This window comes from Strigops habroptila, chromosome 10 (genome assembly GCF_004027225.2).
Source record: "Strigops habroptila isolate Jane chromosome 10, bStrHab1.2.pri, whole genome shotgun sequence".
Lineage (NCBI taxonomy): Eukaryota > Metazoa > Chordata > Aves > Psittaciformes > Psittacidae > Strigops > Strigops habroptila.
The window spans coordinates 12,590,211-12,610,270 of NC_046359.1; the positions used below are offsets into that span (position 1 = coordinate 12,590,211).

Consider the following 20,060-nt stretch of genomic DNA (forward strand, 5'->3'; position numbering starts at 1 on the left):
TGCAGATGAGAAATTTAGCTAAATGCTCTCTGAAGACGACCATCATACGGATCCCTGTGGGGGAGATAAAAATTCCAACCTTGCTGATAACTCATGAGTGTAGTGTACCAGTGTGCAGCCACAGCATAGAAGGTGTTCTCTTGGTTAATTTGATTTTGAACTGAAAAAGCATTCAGGTGACTTATTCCAGATTTCTTTTGATCACACCAGGTCTGATTCTGATGTTCAGACTCCTGCTGAGTATGATCTAGATGCACTACACTCCAATAGCTATTGATGAGACTGTTGCGTTGGGGAGAATATCTGAATATGATACATAGTGACAATAAATTATTTTTCCGAGCAAAAAACAGTTAAAGCCTGTCAAAAAAAGAACATTTGTTATGGAAATCAAACAACTTAGTAATCTGATTAATGAAGTTTAGTGATTTTGTTCTGGCAAATTTAACTGAAATGGCAGCACAATTTTGGAAGGAAAAGAAAAAATCTGCCTCTTTCCACAAGTCATATATGTGCTCTCCACTCTAACCTAGAGTCAATGAACACTTTGAATGCCTATTTAAAAAAAACCAAACAGTTGTTTAACAAATCTTTTCTAAGATCAAGTCAAATAAGCTAGGAAGAATACAAGAATTTAAATTTTTTCCCATAACTTTATTTTCATATTAGTTAAACAGTTTAAATATAAATTTAAACAGTTGTTAAAAGACAGAAACAGTCTCTTTACAATTAAAGCTGTTTTAATAATATCAGACTGCAGGAACAAGGTAATATTTTAAAGAGAAGATCTTTCTCACATATTCCTTAAGAAATTTACAGAATGTAGTATAAAGGGTAAACCAGTACAATTCTGCCTTCAAACAAAATTCATGCTGATCCCAGTAACCTCAAAGGAATATAACAGAAGGACTCTCATGGCATTTCAGAAAGACATACAATTCTTCCCTCTTTTCAGATTAATTTAAATATTTGGTCACAGGAAGATCTAGCTTTAAAAATGAAGCAGTTGTTATTTTAACTGCATTTTCAATCTAGACTAAAGCAGTCACAGTCTAGCAAAGCACTACAGAATACATCTAAGCACCCAAGAAAGCACTCTGAGCACTCTGAAAGCCATTTCTGTGGTGATTTGCTAGAATGAAGTCAGAATGAGTAGTGTCTTTCTTTTCTTGATCTTTTGTCCTTATTTTTGCAACAAAGGTAACAGATTGTACAACAGAGAAACTTTTAGAACAGCTTGAGGAACCTGCAGAAAACAAAGTAAGAAGAAAACCGTAGTTTAAAAGGGAGTATTATACTGCTTGCCTATGACCAGTTACCAGCCTCCTTTCTCTCAGCAAGTCGTTATTTTCAGACCACCAGGGACAAAGCTCCACAGGCTGGCAAATATCAGGGTAGAAACAATCGGAGTTTGCCATCCAAGGTGGCTGTGGTGAGCTGCAGTTCAAAAGAAAAGAACATATGGCTTTAATAAAGATCTTTCAAGTAAGTGAAGTTTGCCTTAGAGCAACAAAATGAATGAAGAACATTAAGAAGATATTTAAATTACTTCTATGTTAAAAGGTCCAGGATTCACTTCAAAACCAGAAACAATTTAATCTATAGACTCTTCTCAACCAAGCTAATCTGAAAATTCCATTTTACTTAGATTTTTATTTTCCAACTATTTTCAAATTTGTGTCAACATCCGTTAACACATCAACAGTCTGTAAAACCAAAGCATATGTTTAAACCACATAAAGTCAAACAGCATTCACTCTGTATGACTCAAGCAGGGAGCTTGCAAGAAATAAGAAAGAGCTGGAATAAATGAAGATGGAAAATACTATGAATTCAATCGGGCATACCAACAAATGCAGTTTTCTGATTTTTGTTGGTGTTAAATGTAGTATAAGAATTTCCTTTGTAAAAGAAAGTTTCCTTTGTAAAAGAGTACTTTGAAAAAGGCCACAACCCTTTATGAAGAGGGAATTCTCAGAGACATGCATAAAGAGCCTTCAACTGCATTAGCTTTCTTTTACCAGTCTCAAAAAATCTTAATTATAAAATAAGAGCAAATACTATTTTCTGCAATTACTTCTACAAACAAGCAGTTGAAAACCTGATGTAGCTCAGAAAGTGATGATCTACAAATGGTACCTTTTATTCAAGAATACTACTGTAAAACTGTGTTTTAAATTATATTTTAAACCTCTATAGTAAAGTCAATATACTAATTAAAATTAAGAAAACCCCAACCTTACTATTCCATATTCAAATTTTGGCATCAGTTCTGTGAATAATTTGAAACCTATGTAAAGGTTTCCTATGGGACAAACACTAGAGTATTATGGAATATTAGAGGGAGTATGAGAGCATGGACTATTTTTCATGTCAATGGATGTATGAGTAGTGAAGACCATCAAGTAGGGCAGAGAAGAAGGTTTAGAGCTTTTTACAAAAACTTCAAAGTTTAGAAAGCACCTACAACATCTGGTGCCAGAATGAGGGGAAAACAACTTGAACACAGTCCTCCTCTATGTGATGGGCTGCAGAAGATGTAATGAATTTCCTTTTATAATAACACAGTATATATTTTGTTTTAGAATTACCTTTGGAGGGTGGAAAATATGCTCCTGTAGTGATGTCACCTAAAAGATGTGCTTTAAATTAGAGACTTGGAGTTTTTTAATCTGCAAACAGTTGGTATTGCATAGCAATACATATAAAAAATATTTTGGTTTAATATTTCATACAACATGTTTATGTGTATACAGTGTAAGCTTTAAGACATACTGTACTTTAGGAAATAAGAAGAATCAAAGCAATTCCAGCTAGTTTCACATTACAGGCACATAATATGATTTTTGCTTCATTTTAGTTAGTATAAATACATAAATACGCATACTATGCAGAGAAAAAAAACTTGAAAAGGTCCACTAGCTGCACAGAAAAAAGTATAATCTTGCCAAAAATCTAGTATCTCGGAAGACCAGACGGGAATATAGTTTTTAGCGGGTTATTTTTCATTACTCAAACTATTATTTGAAAACAGCATACACAGCAAGTTCAAGGTTTGAAGTAATCTCCCATAGCCTTCTGCTCTATTAAATTAGCATGTTTTGAAACTGGTCATATGGACCTGCTTCCCAACCACCATGGTTATTATATATAGAACTATGCAGTAATAAACAGTAAGCCATGGTCAAATTAAAAATAAAAATAAAAAAGAACCTCAAGTGATTTTGTATAAATAACTTACATACCAAAATCACTATCTATAAAAGATATTCAAAACCAGAATCATTGATTTTCCATAGACCAAGAAGTGCTATGCCAGAGCCCATCACCTACTGAATTGTTCTGATTACAAGCTAAGCATTTCTGTCCTTCTAAAAGAAAGAGTAAAAAAAAACCACTAACCAAATTGACCTGCAATTGCAACTTTTCAGTTGACCCTCACAGAAACACAGAGTCTGCAGCTGGAACAATGGGATCCCATCCCACAGCACAGTGTTCGACTCACCCCACAGGGTGGCACAGCTGGTCCTGATGTACTGTGGTTGGCAGCCCTGGGCACCGAAGATGCACTGCCAAGTGGTACTGCTGGCCCTGGCAGCAGCCCCTGCAGGAGGAAGTGGCAGGGACTTCCTCATGTAGGAACTTAGAATAGACAAATATAATCAATCAGAGCAGCAGAGACAGGTCCAAAGAACTAATGGTAACTGTGCAACTCAGTCTCTTCAACGGGTATAGTCAATGTCTATTAGAACAGATTTTTGGTTTTATCAGCTTTGAATGAATAGATGTAAGCTCTGAATTTACCAGTGGCACAGTCACAGTTGAAATATGAAATTCTCAGAAAGCAAATTATGTGGCTGAAGTGAAATTAATAGGATACCACTAAACACTAGTGTTTATCAATCAAATCAAACCCACCTATACTGTCGCACTTACTGTTGCTCTTGAATTTTGCATTGGTTTGACAGCTAGCAACAATCAAGAGCAATAAGAGAAGGAGACATTATGGAGCTGACTTTTATTATATTTTTCCTGTTCAGAAAATGGTGTTTAAAGCAATGTAGAATTCACCACCTTTACTCCTGAAGATCTACAGTACATGAAGGGTTTACCAGCTCTGGTTTTGTGGCTTAACCCAACAACAGAAGACATGTAAGTAGCCCTTTGAAATATTTGTTTTGTTGAAAGATGATTACTTAATTTGACAGCTACCCTCCAAGCATTCAATCAGTTAGATCAAAGACACATGGGGTTTTTTTAGAGACCGAAGACAGAATACAAGTTTTTATTGTTAAGATAGCTGTCTTACTGCAGAAATGAGAACTGAGGAGAAAATATAGAAAACAGGTTAGCAGCTTTTAACCATATAACTGGAGTGTCTCACTGGTTACCCTTCTTCCACCAAATTTGTGATAAGCCTAACAGATCACCCAAGGCTGCCTTCACCCAGCCCTGACCATTCCATTTTCCCACCTCATTTCTTAGCATTTGTGCAAATGTATCACAAGTTCCGCCCCTGGCAGCCTAACTTCTATTTTCTACCTGTCTATTTCTACCCTCTGACATATCTATGAGAATACAGAATTTCTGCACTTTGATTTTTCACAGAAACTTCATCCCAAACCCAACCTTAAGTTTTAAACCCTTAGTTCCCTTATGATTCAGATTAAGTTCATCTCCTCTGGACAGATATTCCTGGAACCTCCTGGGCAGTTTCCCTCAGGTATCATATTTCTAAATGTATTACCTGTTTTAGCACCGGCATCTCTTTGCTGTCAGCTTTTAGTATTATTTATGCGCTCAAAAAAAGCACAAGTCTCATCTATATTTAACATGACATTTTAATAGGCAAGTAAAACCAGTAATTCTCAGCAAGTCTTTTGATGTGTGAAATTTACTCAACCAAAATATAATACGTGAAGCAATCTTAAATCTATTTTACTGCTTCTGTACTAACATTCAGAAATCTTTTTTATTTAAATCTGATAATTGAAGAAAACCTGAATAAGATATCCCAAATATCTACAAACTCCTGAAACAGATATAATTTGTTTGGCTTTGCCTTCTCAAAGAAAGATAAGAATCTGTGTAAGTATATAAAAATCCTCCATCAGCAAGAAAACAAAAAACAGATTCAATATCCTCATCCAAAAGAATATAATCCACTTCATAATTTCCTGCCTCTAGAGCTAATGAAGAAACAAATACCTGACAGAAGATAGTTATAACATATATATATAACCACTATATATATAGTGTATATATACATAACCACTACTGGAAGATAGGTCAACACAGCGTCAGTGCAAACGGTCTGAGTATAGATGTGATGCAGAATAGGATTTTATGGAAAGCTCTGCACATTTTCCAGTTTTAGGATATAAGCCAATGCTTGTTAAGTCCAGCAAGAGAGCTTCCTCTAACTTCAAGGGGCATTGAATCAGTTCTTAATGTAAAAAAGCCAATTACTGCAACAATGCACTAGATTTACTCTTTACAACTCACAGTGATCAAAAAATCTAGTTTCACTGCTTGCTACTAGGCTATTAATGACAACTTACATAGGCCCCCAAATGCTGTTTTTCTTTTAATAGGCCATGTTAAATATTTCCATTCTGGAAAGCATGCCATTTTGGCAGTAGACCCTCATGCGTGCAGAGCACTAGAACAAAGTAGCAGTAAATGTTCCTTACACACTAAATACATAGAAATATTGATATGTATTTCTAAATACATATATGTATATTCTAAATCCCAGCAGCTAGAATATAGGTGGAAGCAAACAACTTGAAAAAAAAAAAAGAAAATAAAAATATGTCAGACTGAATAAAAGGTTGTGGTGAGCAGTGGCAACATTGGAAAATAGTTCAATAACCATAACATTCATGTTTTAAGCATCTCATATATGAAGTGTTGTTTGAACTTTGTTGTTGGAGAACTATTGGGAGAGTGTCTCATACAAAATTTGTGTCATGAACCTAAACAAATTATTTTTTCCTTTCTTCAATGTGAGCTTTACTCACTACAGATGTTCTCTTTCTCCAAACTTATTATTTTTAATGAAATAATTATATTGCCATGGGCTTTATGACATCATACTTGGTTTTACATCGAAAACAATAATTGTTTTTGTTATTGATTTCACAGCAACCAGAAAGCTAAGTGTAAAAGAATAGTTAATTTAAAACCCAAAACCATCTTAGTAATAAAAGGTGAACTTAGGAAAGGACTCATTAAGTACAATTGGTTTTTTCACACAATCTTTTATTGATTAAATTTGGTTCCAGCATAAAGTTTTGTCTCAATAGACATTCCGTCCTGGTGCTCTAACACCCTGGGAGACTGCTCCAAGATTACATGAAGCCCAACACTTCGAAGCAGCTAATTCCATTTCAGGTTAGTATTTATCAAATGCAGTATACTACTCACTTTTAAATGGGTCAGGGGGGAGGCTCACTCTGCTAATGGGAATGCATTTGTGCTGTGTAAATTAAAATCACAAATGGCAATACTGAAGAAATAGGTGTGAGATTAGAGGATGAACTATACTTTTCCAGATATCATACACCCAGGACAGGGTCAAGGCATTGAAGCATATCAATAAAGTGCAATTCATTGCTCTGTTTCGTGACTAAAAAGGAAAGTTCTCTACAGACCACATCTCTTGTAACAAGAAATCACCACACCTCAGCTCCCATAACACAGAGTTCTACATGTTATTGTTTTAGACATGTAGCTTAGTCCATTGCAGGGACTATCATCAGAGATATCACTGTTAAACAATTTTCAGTTACAGTAAACATTATTTATCATTAGTGTAATTACAAGGTAACGGCAGTGGAGGTAGGTAGTTTACACTATATAAACTCTTAAAGTAGCCTTCCATCAGAATTATCCAGTCCTTTCAAATGCACATCTTGGATTTTTCGCTTTTAACTGAAATCATACATTTGTGTATCACTCAGTTTATCCACAAGAAAGAAAAAATAATTTTGTGATAAATCTTCAACTTATTTAGATCCAGAAGAAAGTAATAAGAAGGAAATCTAGAGTGAATAGGGATTGATGGATGTGCTGGTTTTGGCTGGGGTAGAGTTCATTTTCCCTATATTAGCTGGTATGGTATTATGTTCCCAAGAAAACTGACTTCAAGAAGCAAGCAAAAAGGAGAAAACAATCTCTCAACAGAGTAACTACTGTGCACACAGTTTATGAACAAAAATGCTGAGAGTAAAAAGATAGCCAAGAAGTGTAGGAAAGAATGGTACTAGAAGCCATAGTTCAGAACCATTGTGTACTAGGAAAAAAGAGAAAATTTAGTAGTCAAAATGCACAGGGAGAAAAGAAAACCAAAAAGGAGTAAACCAAGAAAACATTTGTTTCTCTGCAGGCACACATGAGCTGACAAAAACTCTAAGTGCAAAAAACAGCGTACAGCAGACATAAACCATGCGTTGTCCCAAGAAGAAGCATGATATACGTACCTTTCTTGAAATGACCTAAGTTACAAAGCCTCTGTCTTCAAGTGGTAATGAACACCCACCCACACTGTGAATGTATATGTGCTTCAGTTGGAAAAAAGGGCAACATACTGTGAACATTTCTTCTTCTACTATAACACTGCTTTACCACCCCACTGTTAAAATCATGCCATACATGAATAATGCATGTTTATATGGTCATAGATGCATGAGTTCATATCCACGCACATATATAAAGTTTATTTTTACTTTTTCCAAACTTCAGAAGTTGGTTATGTACTGGTTGTGTTTCAGATAAAGAATACTCCAGAGCCTTTCTTACTGAACCTGCAAAGGTTCAGAAAGATGCATTTAAACAGGACTGCTATGTTAGTATTACCATGTCTTTATAAATACACATCAATTAACATATAAAAACACACAACACAATGTAAAATACAGCTGCTTTGCCTCATGATATTACATTGCAGGAATTAAAAATGTCTTACTTCACTGGTTCATGTACATAAAGGCATCTTTCCATTGTTAGAATAACACAACCTAAACCTATACTGTTTGTTCAGAATTTGCAGTATCTAAACAGCCTGTGAGCATTCATATCTGTTATTTCCTTTGAGAGTTCACATTCAGAGTCAGTGCTTCTTTTCTTTCTTATAAAAAGCTGAAGAATGACTACATTCCTGGATGAAGCCCTGCTCCCATGGGAATTGAGAGGAAAGTCACTAGCAACTGCAAAAACCTGGAATTAATCTGTAGGCATTTGTGGTTTATATCACCAACAAAGATTACCACTTCTGCTTCAGGTATTCGTATCGACTGCTACATCTGCTTTGCAGTCACAAAAAGAGACTCAGTGATCATTATCTTTGCTTAAAGATCTTGAGGAGATTGAAATGTGGAATAGGAATGCCACAAAAATATTTTTGGTTCTAAGAACAATGAGAATCTTTGGAACAGATTCTCATTTCTGACCAGTTTTAAACTGGATAATTTACTGGTTTCCATATTGTAACTCCAAATTTTCATTATTTTGACTGATATCATAGTCCACATCTGAGTTGCAAATGATCCTTCTACTACAAAATTTGGCCATGCAATTAATTCTCAAGATGGTCACCTCAGCTCTCCATAAAATGGTATAAGGAAAGGTATGCACCTCAGAATGGAATCTTTAAGAACAGCATGCTGAGTACGGAATTGTTTGCCAACAGACCAAAGGAGAAATGATGAAATCAAGGATATGCCTTAACTTCTGTCCTTTCCCAGGGTTCAGTGCCTTACTGTGGACTAGGCAGTCAGAAGCTCACTTTGCTCTGGATTCATGGTCTAGAACATTTTCCTGAAAATATTTATGGGCTGCATTGCTGCAACTGTTGGCTGACTACTGTGATCCATGAGGGATTTATTTTTTTTTTTAGCTTCTGAATGTTTTATTTAGTATTAACTTCATAATTAACTTCATATGTATATAATATATATATTAGGTTTTTTTATATATTATATCTATAATTCAAACAGCAAGCTCTCTAGATAAGGACTACCATGTTTTGGGGTACTATCAAACAACTGACACTGCATAAAAGGAACTGATGCTAGGAAAAGAACCACGAGTATATGTTATGGCATGTGGCTGCAATTCTGTGCACGGAGTTGTTTCAGTGTCATTTACAGATGAACCAAATAATAACCTTCACTGACACTTCCCCACAAAGGGAGTATAGGACATGAAATGAATATTCTAGATCAAGAAATGTTGATCTGTTTCACATATTGTCAAGATCTATTCTGTTACTGAAAGGTTTTCTGTCTCTACACCTCTAATGAGAAGTCTGTTCCGGGTCCCCACTCATTTGATTACTGGGCAGGAAACTAGGATGGAGTTTTTTAAGTTTTTCCATGATTGTTGTTTCTAAGGAACTCTTTTTGAAAGTTTCATGGCTGAATCAAGACTTCTACTAAGAATTCCACATGTTCATACTCCACAGTATGTCACAATTCTGTACAATTCTCCTTTCCCTGCAGTTCCCGAGCTCAAGTTCTGTGCAGCAGACACAAATTTGCACAAACCAGAGGACAGCTGCTAATCTGGCTGTTTATTTTTTCAGCTACATATCCACATGTGTCTCTTACCTTTTCCACTTCAAATGTGCAGCTCAGTAATAAAGAATTTGTCATAATTACTGTATATTGAATGCAATCCTGAAGCAGTGAGATTGCTGTCAGGTTGCCCAGAGAGATTGTTCAGTTGTCCTTGGAGATATTTAGAGATGTCTGAAGATACTGCATGATGAACAACAACAAAGAGTGTAACTGAGTACATTATTGTACCTAGTCACTATCATATGAGAAAGAAGGATGCCAAAGTTAGTCAAACTCTTGGGTACATAAAAGCAAAATTCAATTAAATTCAAAAGAATTAAAATATAGAATTAGCAGTATGAAAATGTCTAATAAACCATTTTTAATATACAAACCACTTTTACGATATTCTTTCTTACAAGAGAGATTTTTTTTAAGTCTGCAAAATACGCTTAGAACTCACATGGCTGGACAAATAATCAGGAACGGTTTCCAGATCATTTTCTTTAATGATGGGTTTGAAACAACTTAAATGTAATCTCAGACATTCTTCAAAAGACTGCCTTAATCTCTGAGGCTGCTAATGTTTGCATGACATCATTGTCATTACAATCCTGTCTCTTCACTCAGTAACTAGAAAAGCTGAGGGAAACATGAAAAAGAGTTTTTACTAGCATCCTACTCAGGTGTATAATTTCAAATTCCACTTCAAAATCTGGACATTAGCTCACGGAAAAATACACTGAAAACCCAAAATTCTTTCATGCAAACCTAGCCACACAAGAGTAGTCAGGCAGTCCCCTTCAAAGTAGTTGGTTTATACCCCTAATTATCCTTGATACACTAGAGGAATGAATTTTTCTTCCTAAAACCAAAGCATGTATCAGAACTTAACAAGCTCACATTTCTTCTTTTATTATTCCACATTCAACTGACTGAACATTTTTACTTAGAGTATATCATTGGATTTTTTTTCTCAAACCCTTGACATACTCGTACAACTTCCACATTTAAAATAGTCACTTCAGCATGAAATGATGTTTCATAAGAGAATGACAGCTATCAAAATATAGCCTTCTGTATGAAGGTACTTCTATGATTTTTTGCATTCAACATTTTCAAAACAAAATACAAGAGTAAATGGAAATTTTCAGTATGATTCATCTTGGGTAGTGTTGTTTCTATCCCCATATGGTATTTACAAAATTTCTCCAACTGTTATAATGTTCCTGTGTTACAAAAGCTGGAAGAAAGAGCAATGTTATTTTAAAAAGTAGGTGTTAACTACTGATCACATAGTCACAATCAGCATAATGAATTCACTTGTGCCTGGCAGATCTAGGCCCAACTGAAAGTAGCTGGAGGTGGATATATTTCTTCAGGACACCTAAATATGTAGTTTAAATTGTCACCATAGCTTAAAAGATTTTAAAAAATACAAAGACCTCTTATTCATAGAAAATCAACATTGCATCAGATTAGTTATCTAAAAGAAAGGGGTAGAAAAGCAGACATAGCACTAAAACATTTAGCAATTTCATTAAAAAAAAGAAAAAATTGCAGAACTATTATAATATCACTTTCCTAAGAAAGAAACAGAAAGCCCAAGGAGATTTTACTATGTCAAAAATACTTCTGGAAGCAACTGCTGAATGTAATTCTTAAGATGAACCTTGGAGAAAAAGGAGGAGCCAAATGTGTTTTCCATGTATAATGAAGTACAGTTGTTGGCAGTCAAAAAACATAAAACATAATAAGACTTCACCACATGAAAATCTTCCCACTACTTAGTGACACATTGCAACATCTTGTACATGAAAGAATCCAGGTAGCTCATTAATAGCAATGTGAATGTGTCTTTATAGTTTCCACAGGCTATATGCTCAGAGTCATGGGCTATTGTTGTTTGGAATCTAACACACTAAAAAGCACAGATGAGCCCTAAATCTATATCCTGGATACATAATAGAAATTGAAAAAAAAAATCTTTAGTCCTATATTTTGATGAAATTAAGATTATTGTGATCTTGTGCAGATTCACCTTTAAGTTTTTAAATCCATACTGTAAGCCTTAGTGATACTTAAATATAAATGTCTTTTCAATAGCCTCCTATTCCTGTGCAAAATATGAGATGAGGGTGTACATATTTTTTCTTTGTTACCTTGCACTGTTACTAACAGTAGGTCATCACATCTGGAATAATCTTCATTTCTCCCACAAAAGCAAGCAGGAATAGAAGGAAAGCATGAACTGATTTTCCTTTCCTCTTTATATTTTAACTTCGTAAAATTAGGAAGTTTAATGTTTCTGGTAGCTGAAATAAACCCATCAAATGTGTAATTTCCAGATTCATTACCATTGTAATTTGACTATGAAACAGTAGGCTCTGCATGTGAAATTAGTTCTTTCATCATATGAAGATTAATCATAAACAATTCATTTAATATTGTCTGCTGCCATATGTGAAATAAGGACTATCTTTTAAGTTCCTACAAATTATATGCTTTGCTGTTTGCAATTTCCTCATTAACCTGATACGTTTTGGACAGCATATATAGCACAAATATATCACACTGGAAAACAGCACTTTGAAAAGGGATTATACATATGGGGAAGAGAGTCATGATGAGAAGGCATACTATATACTGAGTTTATAAGCTGCCCAGAAATAAAATTCTCAGAAGATTGCTACTAAATTGACACATTCCTCATACGTGACTTCAGCGCACTCACTGCTGGAGATACCAGTACTTAGCACATGAAGAACTGAGTGACTTGCCAGACTATTAGTAGCAAATAGCTTTCCCTAGACAGATACTAGATCAACAATCGTAAAGAATTATCTGAAACGATTTTCACGGCCAAAGCCCAGGGACTTCAAATACAAGCATTTACAGAAGTATCACTAAGACAAGGACTCATATATCAGATTTGTTACTTTACAAGAGAAAATAAAATATTTTTTTGTAAGGCGTATTTCTTTTCCAAGAGAAAATTTTGCTGGTATACTACAGTTGGGAAAATCCATTATTTAATACAGGAAGCAAAAATCTTACCATACATAATCCCTCTCAAGTAAAAAAGTTACATAAATGATCAGTTCGGTTCTCAATATGCATTATTAATTTTTTGTGATTTTGTATAGTTTTCTGTCCTTTTCAAACTAAAATGTTTCAGACTCCTGGAACTATATTTTTCTTTTCTACTTTAATATAATTTCTATTAGCAATTAATTGTTTATTCTATGTTAATGAGGGAAATACAATATTATTTATGTGAACATCATGTAAAATATCTGTGTGCAAAAATGCAAAATAAATTTTTTAAAATCATGTTTTGATTTATTTTATCTATCATTTCATGCAGATTCCTACATATGCTTTTGACAACAATCCTATAAAATATGAAAGCCCCTAAGCATGCACCAGGGTAAACATTCTCTATAGTTAGCAAGTGACATGGTGAATGCACAATATTAAGAATATTTTTATTTTCAGAGCACTGAATATTTAGTAATTGTTTTTAACTTTTTGAAATTGTAAATATGGACAAATATTCTCCAGGAAAACATGGAATGGCACATTGCAATCTGGAACAAAAAAATTACTAAAATAATATGCACTCACAAAATACTCAGAACACTAACAGAAGACTCACCAGAGTTAGTTTCCTGGAATTTCTTAGCTCACAAAAGAAAAACAGAAGAGAAATTAGATTAATAGCTTTCTTAAAACGTGTTTTTCCTAAGTGCACGATTTGTACAGCCAAATGAGAAGTTTAAATGTAGCATGTCAAGTAACAAGCTCATTCAGTGTGCTGTACTTCAAATATACATATAAAAACATTTGCATTAAGTAACTCGGGGGGGGTGGCTAGAATGTACACATTAAATTTAAACCCAAGTTTTAAAACAACTGTAAGTCTTGTAAGGAGAAATCTGCTATTTATATTGTAATAGAAACAAAAACAAAGAACTTCAAGGTATGAAATTTAGGGCATGTCTATACTGTGAAATGGACCATGGTGCTGTTATCCTTGAGTCACAAGAGAACCAAGACGATATGTCCATATGGTTTAGTACAGCAGTATGCAGTCTTGTGTGAGCAACTCTTGTGTGACAAGAGTTATTAGCTCATCTACAATGCTGGAATAAAAGAGTTAAACTGTCCCAGGCCACAGACTGACTTGCCAGTACTGCAGTAGCGAGTTTAAGTCTGAACTTACTGCTATCGGGACTCCAGTCTTTACTGATAAAGGGAGGCCATTTATCAGTAACTCTAAAGTGGAGTGGTCTACACAGACATTCACAGTGTATGTGTGCATTCTGTGCATGTGTGTGCAGCCAAATATCTTAGACTAGGGATAGCCTTAAGGTTTGCACTCTCCTGTTTGCTGTCCTGCTGTCTGAACATGAGATAAAAGCCATACAGAGTGCCCCACTTTTGGTTACAAACCTAACCTTTTCCTTTCAAAAAGACTTCAAACCAAAGGCAAGGAATGTAACTGTGAATATGAGCAACACTCTTCTAAGAATCCCCCCTGTCCCTGTAGTTTTTAAGGAAACAATCTCTTCCTTCAGGTGATTATCCCTGTATACTCATGCTCCGGGTGACCCCAAGCAGTATCATTCCTAGCCTAACTGATTAGACAAACTCAGAGATACTAGAAGGACATATTCACTTTAGCGGTAGCGCAATTTGTAACAAAAGCATGGGTTAATCTTCAAACAGCAAGTATACACACCACTAGCTTAGAAACATTCACAGAATTTTCTTGGAAGTTCCTTTGGCTTGAGCTGACATCTTGCTGATGATAGTTCTCTCCAGGACCTTCACAGCAGACAAGCACAAAACTGGCACTACTTTGGAGAAGAACTTAGTGAAAGCCTTAAAATAATCACATCAGGAAAACCAAATACGCAGCAGTTCTTTTTAAAAAGCCTGAATATTTTTTCCAGGGAAGACTATGGTTACCAAAAGGTCATTTTCATTAAAAGATGAAGACACTAGGCTACAGACATAAAGGTTCACAGCAAATTGCCACCCTTTTATGGAATATGGTCTCTAGAAGGAGAAAATGTCATTTGTTTGAAGAAGTTAAGGATGTCAGCATGTGAAAAAATTAAATACTCTTCCACAAAAGTACTGAGCAGAGAGTGATGCTGACTGCATCTTCACACAGTTCACAGAATTCCTCATGGTAAAGGAGGAGGAAATTTTTTGGGGGGCGGGATTAAAAGAGATCTAATTTAACATTAGAATGACTAATTCAACATCAGAATGCCAGTCCACTGCATATTTGCAGGTTCCTTTCTGTTATTAATTATGTGACAAGTAAATTCACTTTAGCCCTCAGAATCATACAATATTCCTGTAGTCTGGATCAGATGTATAAAGTTTGTGTGGCTGCTTCTTTCCAAGCCATTAGACAAGTCCGTCACCAAAGTTAAAGACTGCACTAATAAGCAGAGTACATCCCAAAATCAAGACTTGTCACTACCACGAATGTGAAGTAATTTTCTTGGAAACATGCTGCCTTGCTTTCTTCTGTATTTATAGGACTAGAAGAAAACAGTTTGAAAAAACAGAAACAAAAAGACACGTACCAGATCCTCAGATAAAGACAACAGATAGATCCAACAGGCATCCATAGGCTAGTCCTGGAGTTGAAAAACTGGCATCTTCCTATTGATGGAAGAGCTAGCAGTAGAGGAAAACTGGGAAAAGGTCCATTATGGGGCCAAATCCTGGCTGGCAGCAGAAGCTTCTGGATTCAAGCCACTGCACAGCCTGAGGGCACTACAGACACTGGCTGTTTCAGGGGAAGCAGAGCACTGTACTTTTTCTTTCCTTTATATTGCCCTGAATGGTTCTCATGTAATATACAGAAGCACCAGTTTTTATGGGCTTCCTGAGCTCCTTCTGTAATATACCAGCCACACAGAAGGTGAGCATGCCCTTCTATACAAAGCCTGGACCAACAAAAATCCTTGAAATCTAGAACCAAATTCTCTACTGAAAACACTCAAATTTTTCTCTGCAACTAAACCAGGGTCTAAAAGTGAACATCCATGAGTTCCTAATGAGACAAACAGTAGTGAGAATGTCAGAATTTTTCCTGATACTTCTGCCTAATTCAGAGCTTGGATATCCCAACACTTAGATGTATGTGTTGTTCTTTTAAAGAGTGGAAACAGGCCCCCAAAACAGTGGCACAGCTGAATGTCAATCAGTTCATCTAGAAGACAATAGAGAGGCCAACAATGAAAGAAAATGACAAAATTAACACTAACATGTCAACATGAGCATCATAAACCAAAACCCAGTAAGGCAGAAGATTAACATGTAGAATACAAGTGAAGCTCTACAGCAGAAGAGCATTTCCTCCCCTGGGTAGTTAAAAAGAGAGGTGGTGTATTCGCTGAGTTTCAAACAGTAAACAATGGAAGATTAGGAACATGCCCTGTGTTACTGCAGAGCCTATAAACATCTGGGGTCTTGTTTACTGCCAAGGTTTGCAGGTCAGGTATTAATTTTATCCTTTAATTTTATCCTTTACTTATAATCTAATTCTGTCACGTTAACTAGCAGATACCTAGATGTGCTTGAAAACTTATGGAAATCAGTCCCACTTCACCTGTGTGGAATACTTACACAGGAAATAATGTCAAGAATCTTTCTTCATACTTTCAAGATTTTAATGTTTTCTTGAATAACTTCTGAAAAAAACCTATTGTTTATGCACCTTTCACAAAGAACTGTGTTATTTTGTGTATTTGGGCTTCCTATTTATTATAACTGTGGCTACTCTAGTAGGCTTTGCTACTGTTTATTATAATTTCATGACAGCCTCTGGACACAATATTGCTCTAAATGAAACAGACAGCTGTTTCAACTAATGTCAATCAGAGCAAGGTCTATAGTTTCAATCCTGTACTTTGAGCATACAAAACATGAAAGCACCCTTGCTTATGTTTTGAAATCATTGTAAAATTAAGTGCAACTACAATGATTAACCACTAAAAAAAGATCTGTATGTAGAAAGAGATCCTGTCTCCAAATATCAAGATTTTTCACCATACATATTGTATAATGTCCTATTCAGGCCAACCAAATCCCAAGCCCTTGGCCTGAAAAGCAGAATCCACAGCCAAATAAAATAGCACTGTGGATCTGTTATAAACATTTGATGAAAATTTATCAAACCCAGCGTTTTCAATCCTGTGAGTATATTCTGAATTCTAAGGAACTGAAATTCCTTCTGTAGTTAATTAAGCTTTTTTCCAGTTTTTCTCTAAATTTTAACATGTATTAGAAAATGGCTCTGGTGTCAACTAATAATATACTGTTTCTTTTTAAATTAGAATACTTACTAAAACAATTTCCTTCCCAGAACTCTGGAATTTGAAACTGTATTTTTTCAAATTATAAGTCTGGAAAATTGGATCTACTTGCAAAAGTATGTTTGACACTACTACTACTATTAGTACGTCCTTATTTAATTTCTGTTGAATTATCACTCTTTTTGGTGAAATGTAATTTCTAATGTCATTGTCTTGCAAATAAAAGGCATATCTTTTTTTATTCACCTCACATTTACTGGGGGTTTTTAGTATTTTTTTTATTACTCTTCCTTGTTTGAAGAACTTTTCACTTTATAAAAATAAATGTTCTACCCTTTCCTTCACTTTAAAGCTTTACACTAAAATTGTGTGTGAATACACGATTCTCCTTTGTTTCTTTCTTTTCTTTCAGATTGTTTACTTCTGTTTCTTTTTTTTTTTTTTTTTTGTTACATTCCATGAGTTTAATTGGATACAATTATCTTACATAATGTTTTAATACTGTGATGTGCTAAATTACTAATACTTCCTTTGAAGAATAATTTCAGGTCAAATCACTGTCAAATATATTCCAGTGTATTCAAAAGAACAAACCTGTGATCTCAATAGATTTTCCTCTGTATTTTTTCCTAAGATTTCTCCTTTCGGTCACAGAAAGAGCAGAAACATGGAGAAATCTTATGACATACTTACCTAGTAGATGTATTTCCTTCTGAAACAAAAGGCTTTGCAAATGAAAATAAATAATCTTTTCTTTCCTTTTTTTTTTTTTTTTAAGTGACAGTACAAAGTCAAGAATGTTAAACAGCCAAAGTCTGAAAGGCGTTCATAGTGCTAATACCTTCTCTTTCAAAGGTACCTTTTGCATAAACACAAGCAACCAGATTAATAGTATGTTCCATACATTAAGTGTAGAGTAGGATAGTGCAATTAGTCTTTTGGCAATCTAGGATTTCATTTGGAGAATATAAAGTATAACTATTTTGTCATGTAATTATCCAAACATTTTTTAATGGCATAAGCTAACAGTAGTAAAAACTGTATCCATAAAGCAAATTCTTTCCCTTGGTTCTTATTTCATTTGAAAAAGTCAGAACCTAAAGAAGTTGTAAGACTGATGGATCACTTTGGAACAGCATATCCAAGAGTTGCCATCATTCCTATAAAGCGGAATCCATAAGGAATATTATATTGGCCTATATAGCTAATAAAGAAAGTTTTTAAGAGGCTCAAATAGATCTATGTTAAAATTGAGAAGAAAAAATTCTAGACACTTTTAAAGAAGATTACTCCGTCCTCTTCCCCAAAAGCATAAGTTTCACAGCACTTTGCATAATGATACATAATACCAAAAAGATTAAACAAAGAACATTTGTAAAAATCTGCATATTCCATGAAGGGCTCTCTCTTCTATCTGTACTTTGTGTGCTCAAAGTACAGATGTCAAACACAAATTCCACTGAAGATAAAATATGGAATATCAGGAAATGCCATAGAAAAAAACAACAAACCCCTGCCCTAATGACAGATAAAATTTGCTTTGCATGTATATGGATCCAGGAGCGACAATTTAAGCAGGCCTGGCTAACTATGCTGCACCAGTTAAGCAGATTAACAAAACAGCTTTAACTGTAGGAACTGTCAATTAAGATTCTGAGAATTATCTTTCTCCTCTTCTGGTGTGGTTACTACCTTGGCTAAATATACTACTTTTCTAGCATGAAATTTCATGTCTGTAACCCCCATTGCTTCTTTCCTAACAGTCTTTATTTCTCCACAGCATTTTCCAACTTTCAGCTTCCTTTTTCCCTCCTGCAATGCTTGCTTCCTTGTCATTTGAGAAATTTCTCTTCTGTTCTCCTTCCCCTGCCTCAAAGCCCCAGGCTCACACATTCACTTATTTCCTTTATTCTCTCCCTTACTTATTAACCTATCAACGTCATCTGGCTCTTCCTCCTTCCAATGTAAACATTCCTTAGTTTCTGTGTCCTTAAAAGGCCTGCTGTTGTCCACACTTGTTTCTCCAGTTACAGATCATCTCTCATTTACTTAACAAAGAAAGTGCTGTTTGCAGTCAGGTTTGGTAAGTATTTTCCAGTGCTTTTCTCTAATGTACATTGTGCATTGAATTTCATTGAAATGACTTGTCACAATCCCTCTGTTCATAGCCATAACTGACAATAAATGTCATCCTTATATGCTTCCACCTACCGAGCTGCCTTCAATACAACCAACAATGGTTTTCCTGGAGTCTAGATCTCTCTTGGCTTCTTTGGTTCTTCTCTGTCCTGATTACCTTTCTGCTTCATAAATCAGTCCTTCAGAAGAGTATTCTCATTTTCCAGTCAATTCCCTACAACCTCTCACAGAAGTCTTTTCTCTTTCCTCCTCCCTCTTTGCATCTTAACTTCAGATATCAAAATACTAGTTCTCTAATCATGACTCAAAGTTAAACCTCTATTCCAGATGTATCTCCACATCCAATTATTCACCATTATTTCAAATCCAGAAGGATTAGAACAAAGATCCTCATTTTAATTTTACTGAAATTTTTGCTCAAAACTTCTCCATCATTGCAGACAGCAACTTGTCACTAGTACAGATAAATTGGAGATTATCTACAACTTCAATTTCCTTCTACATCATCACCTCTAGGTTATGTGTTAGTCCTACAAATTCTTTCTGCTTATGACATCGAGGACATGGTCTTCCACATTCATTTACATAGCTAAAACATTTATCTAAGTCTAGGTCTCACTGCAATAATGTCCTTTTTCCTTGGCTTGCTTGCTGCTTTTGTCCTTCCTTTCCTTCAACTATTGGCATCTCTTGATTCAAAACAAAAATCACAAGTCTATTAGTTTGACCATGCCACCATCTTCCCTTCTTTTTTTCACTGCATCAGACCTAAGCTAGTCATTTTCACTACCAAATTTGCAAAGTTTGTTCCTGCATCAAGCTTTGAGCATCTTGCTTACACAGGAGCACAACTCATCTGCACCAGGCAATTTTGCAATGAATGATTCATTAGCCTGCCCTTCTATTTAAAAAAAGAACAAAACAGTTATTGTGGAATGTGCCAAAGTGTTTATTAGTGCTACACTGATCTATTTTGACATTCACTGGCAGAAATTAATCTAATTGGTTCAAAACTAAG

At 35.1% G+C, this 20,060-nt stretch overlaps 1 protein-coding gene across 1 annotated transcript in view; it reads right to left on the reverse strand.

Moving 5' to 3' along the window:
• Positions 1-637: 637 nt before the first annotated feature.
• Positions 638-20,060, reverse strand: part of WDR27 (WD repeat domain 27) — a 96,066-nt gene continuing 76,643 nt past the window's right edge. Inside the window, exon 24 of the mRNA XM_030498998.1 lies at positions 638-1,437. Coding sequence (XP_030354858.1) covers positions 1,390-1,437 — 48 coding nt within the window. The 3' untranslated portion in view covers positions 638-1,389. The remainder of the gene's footprint in view (positions 1,438-20,060) is intronic.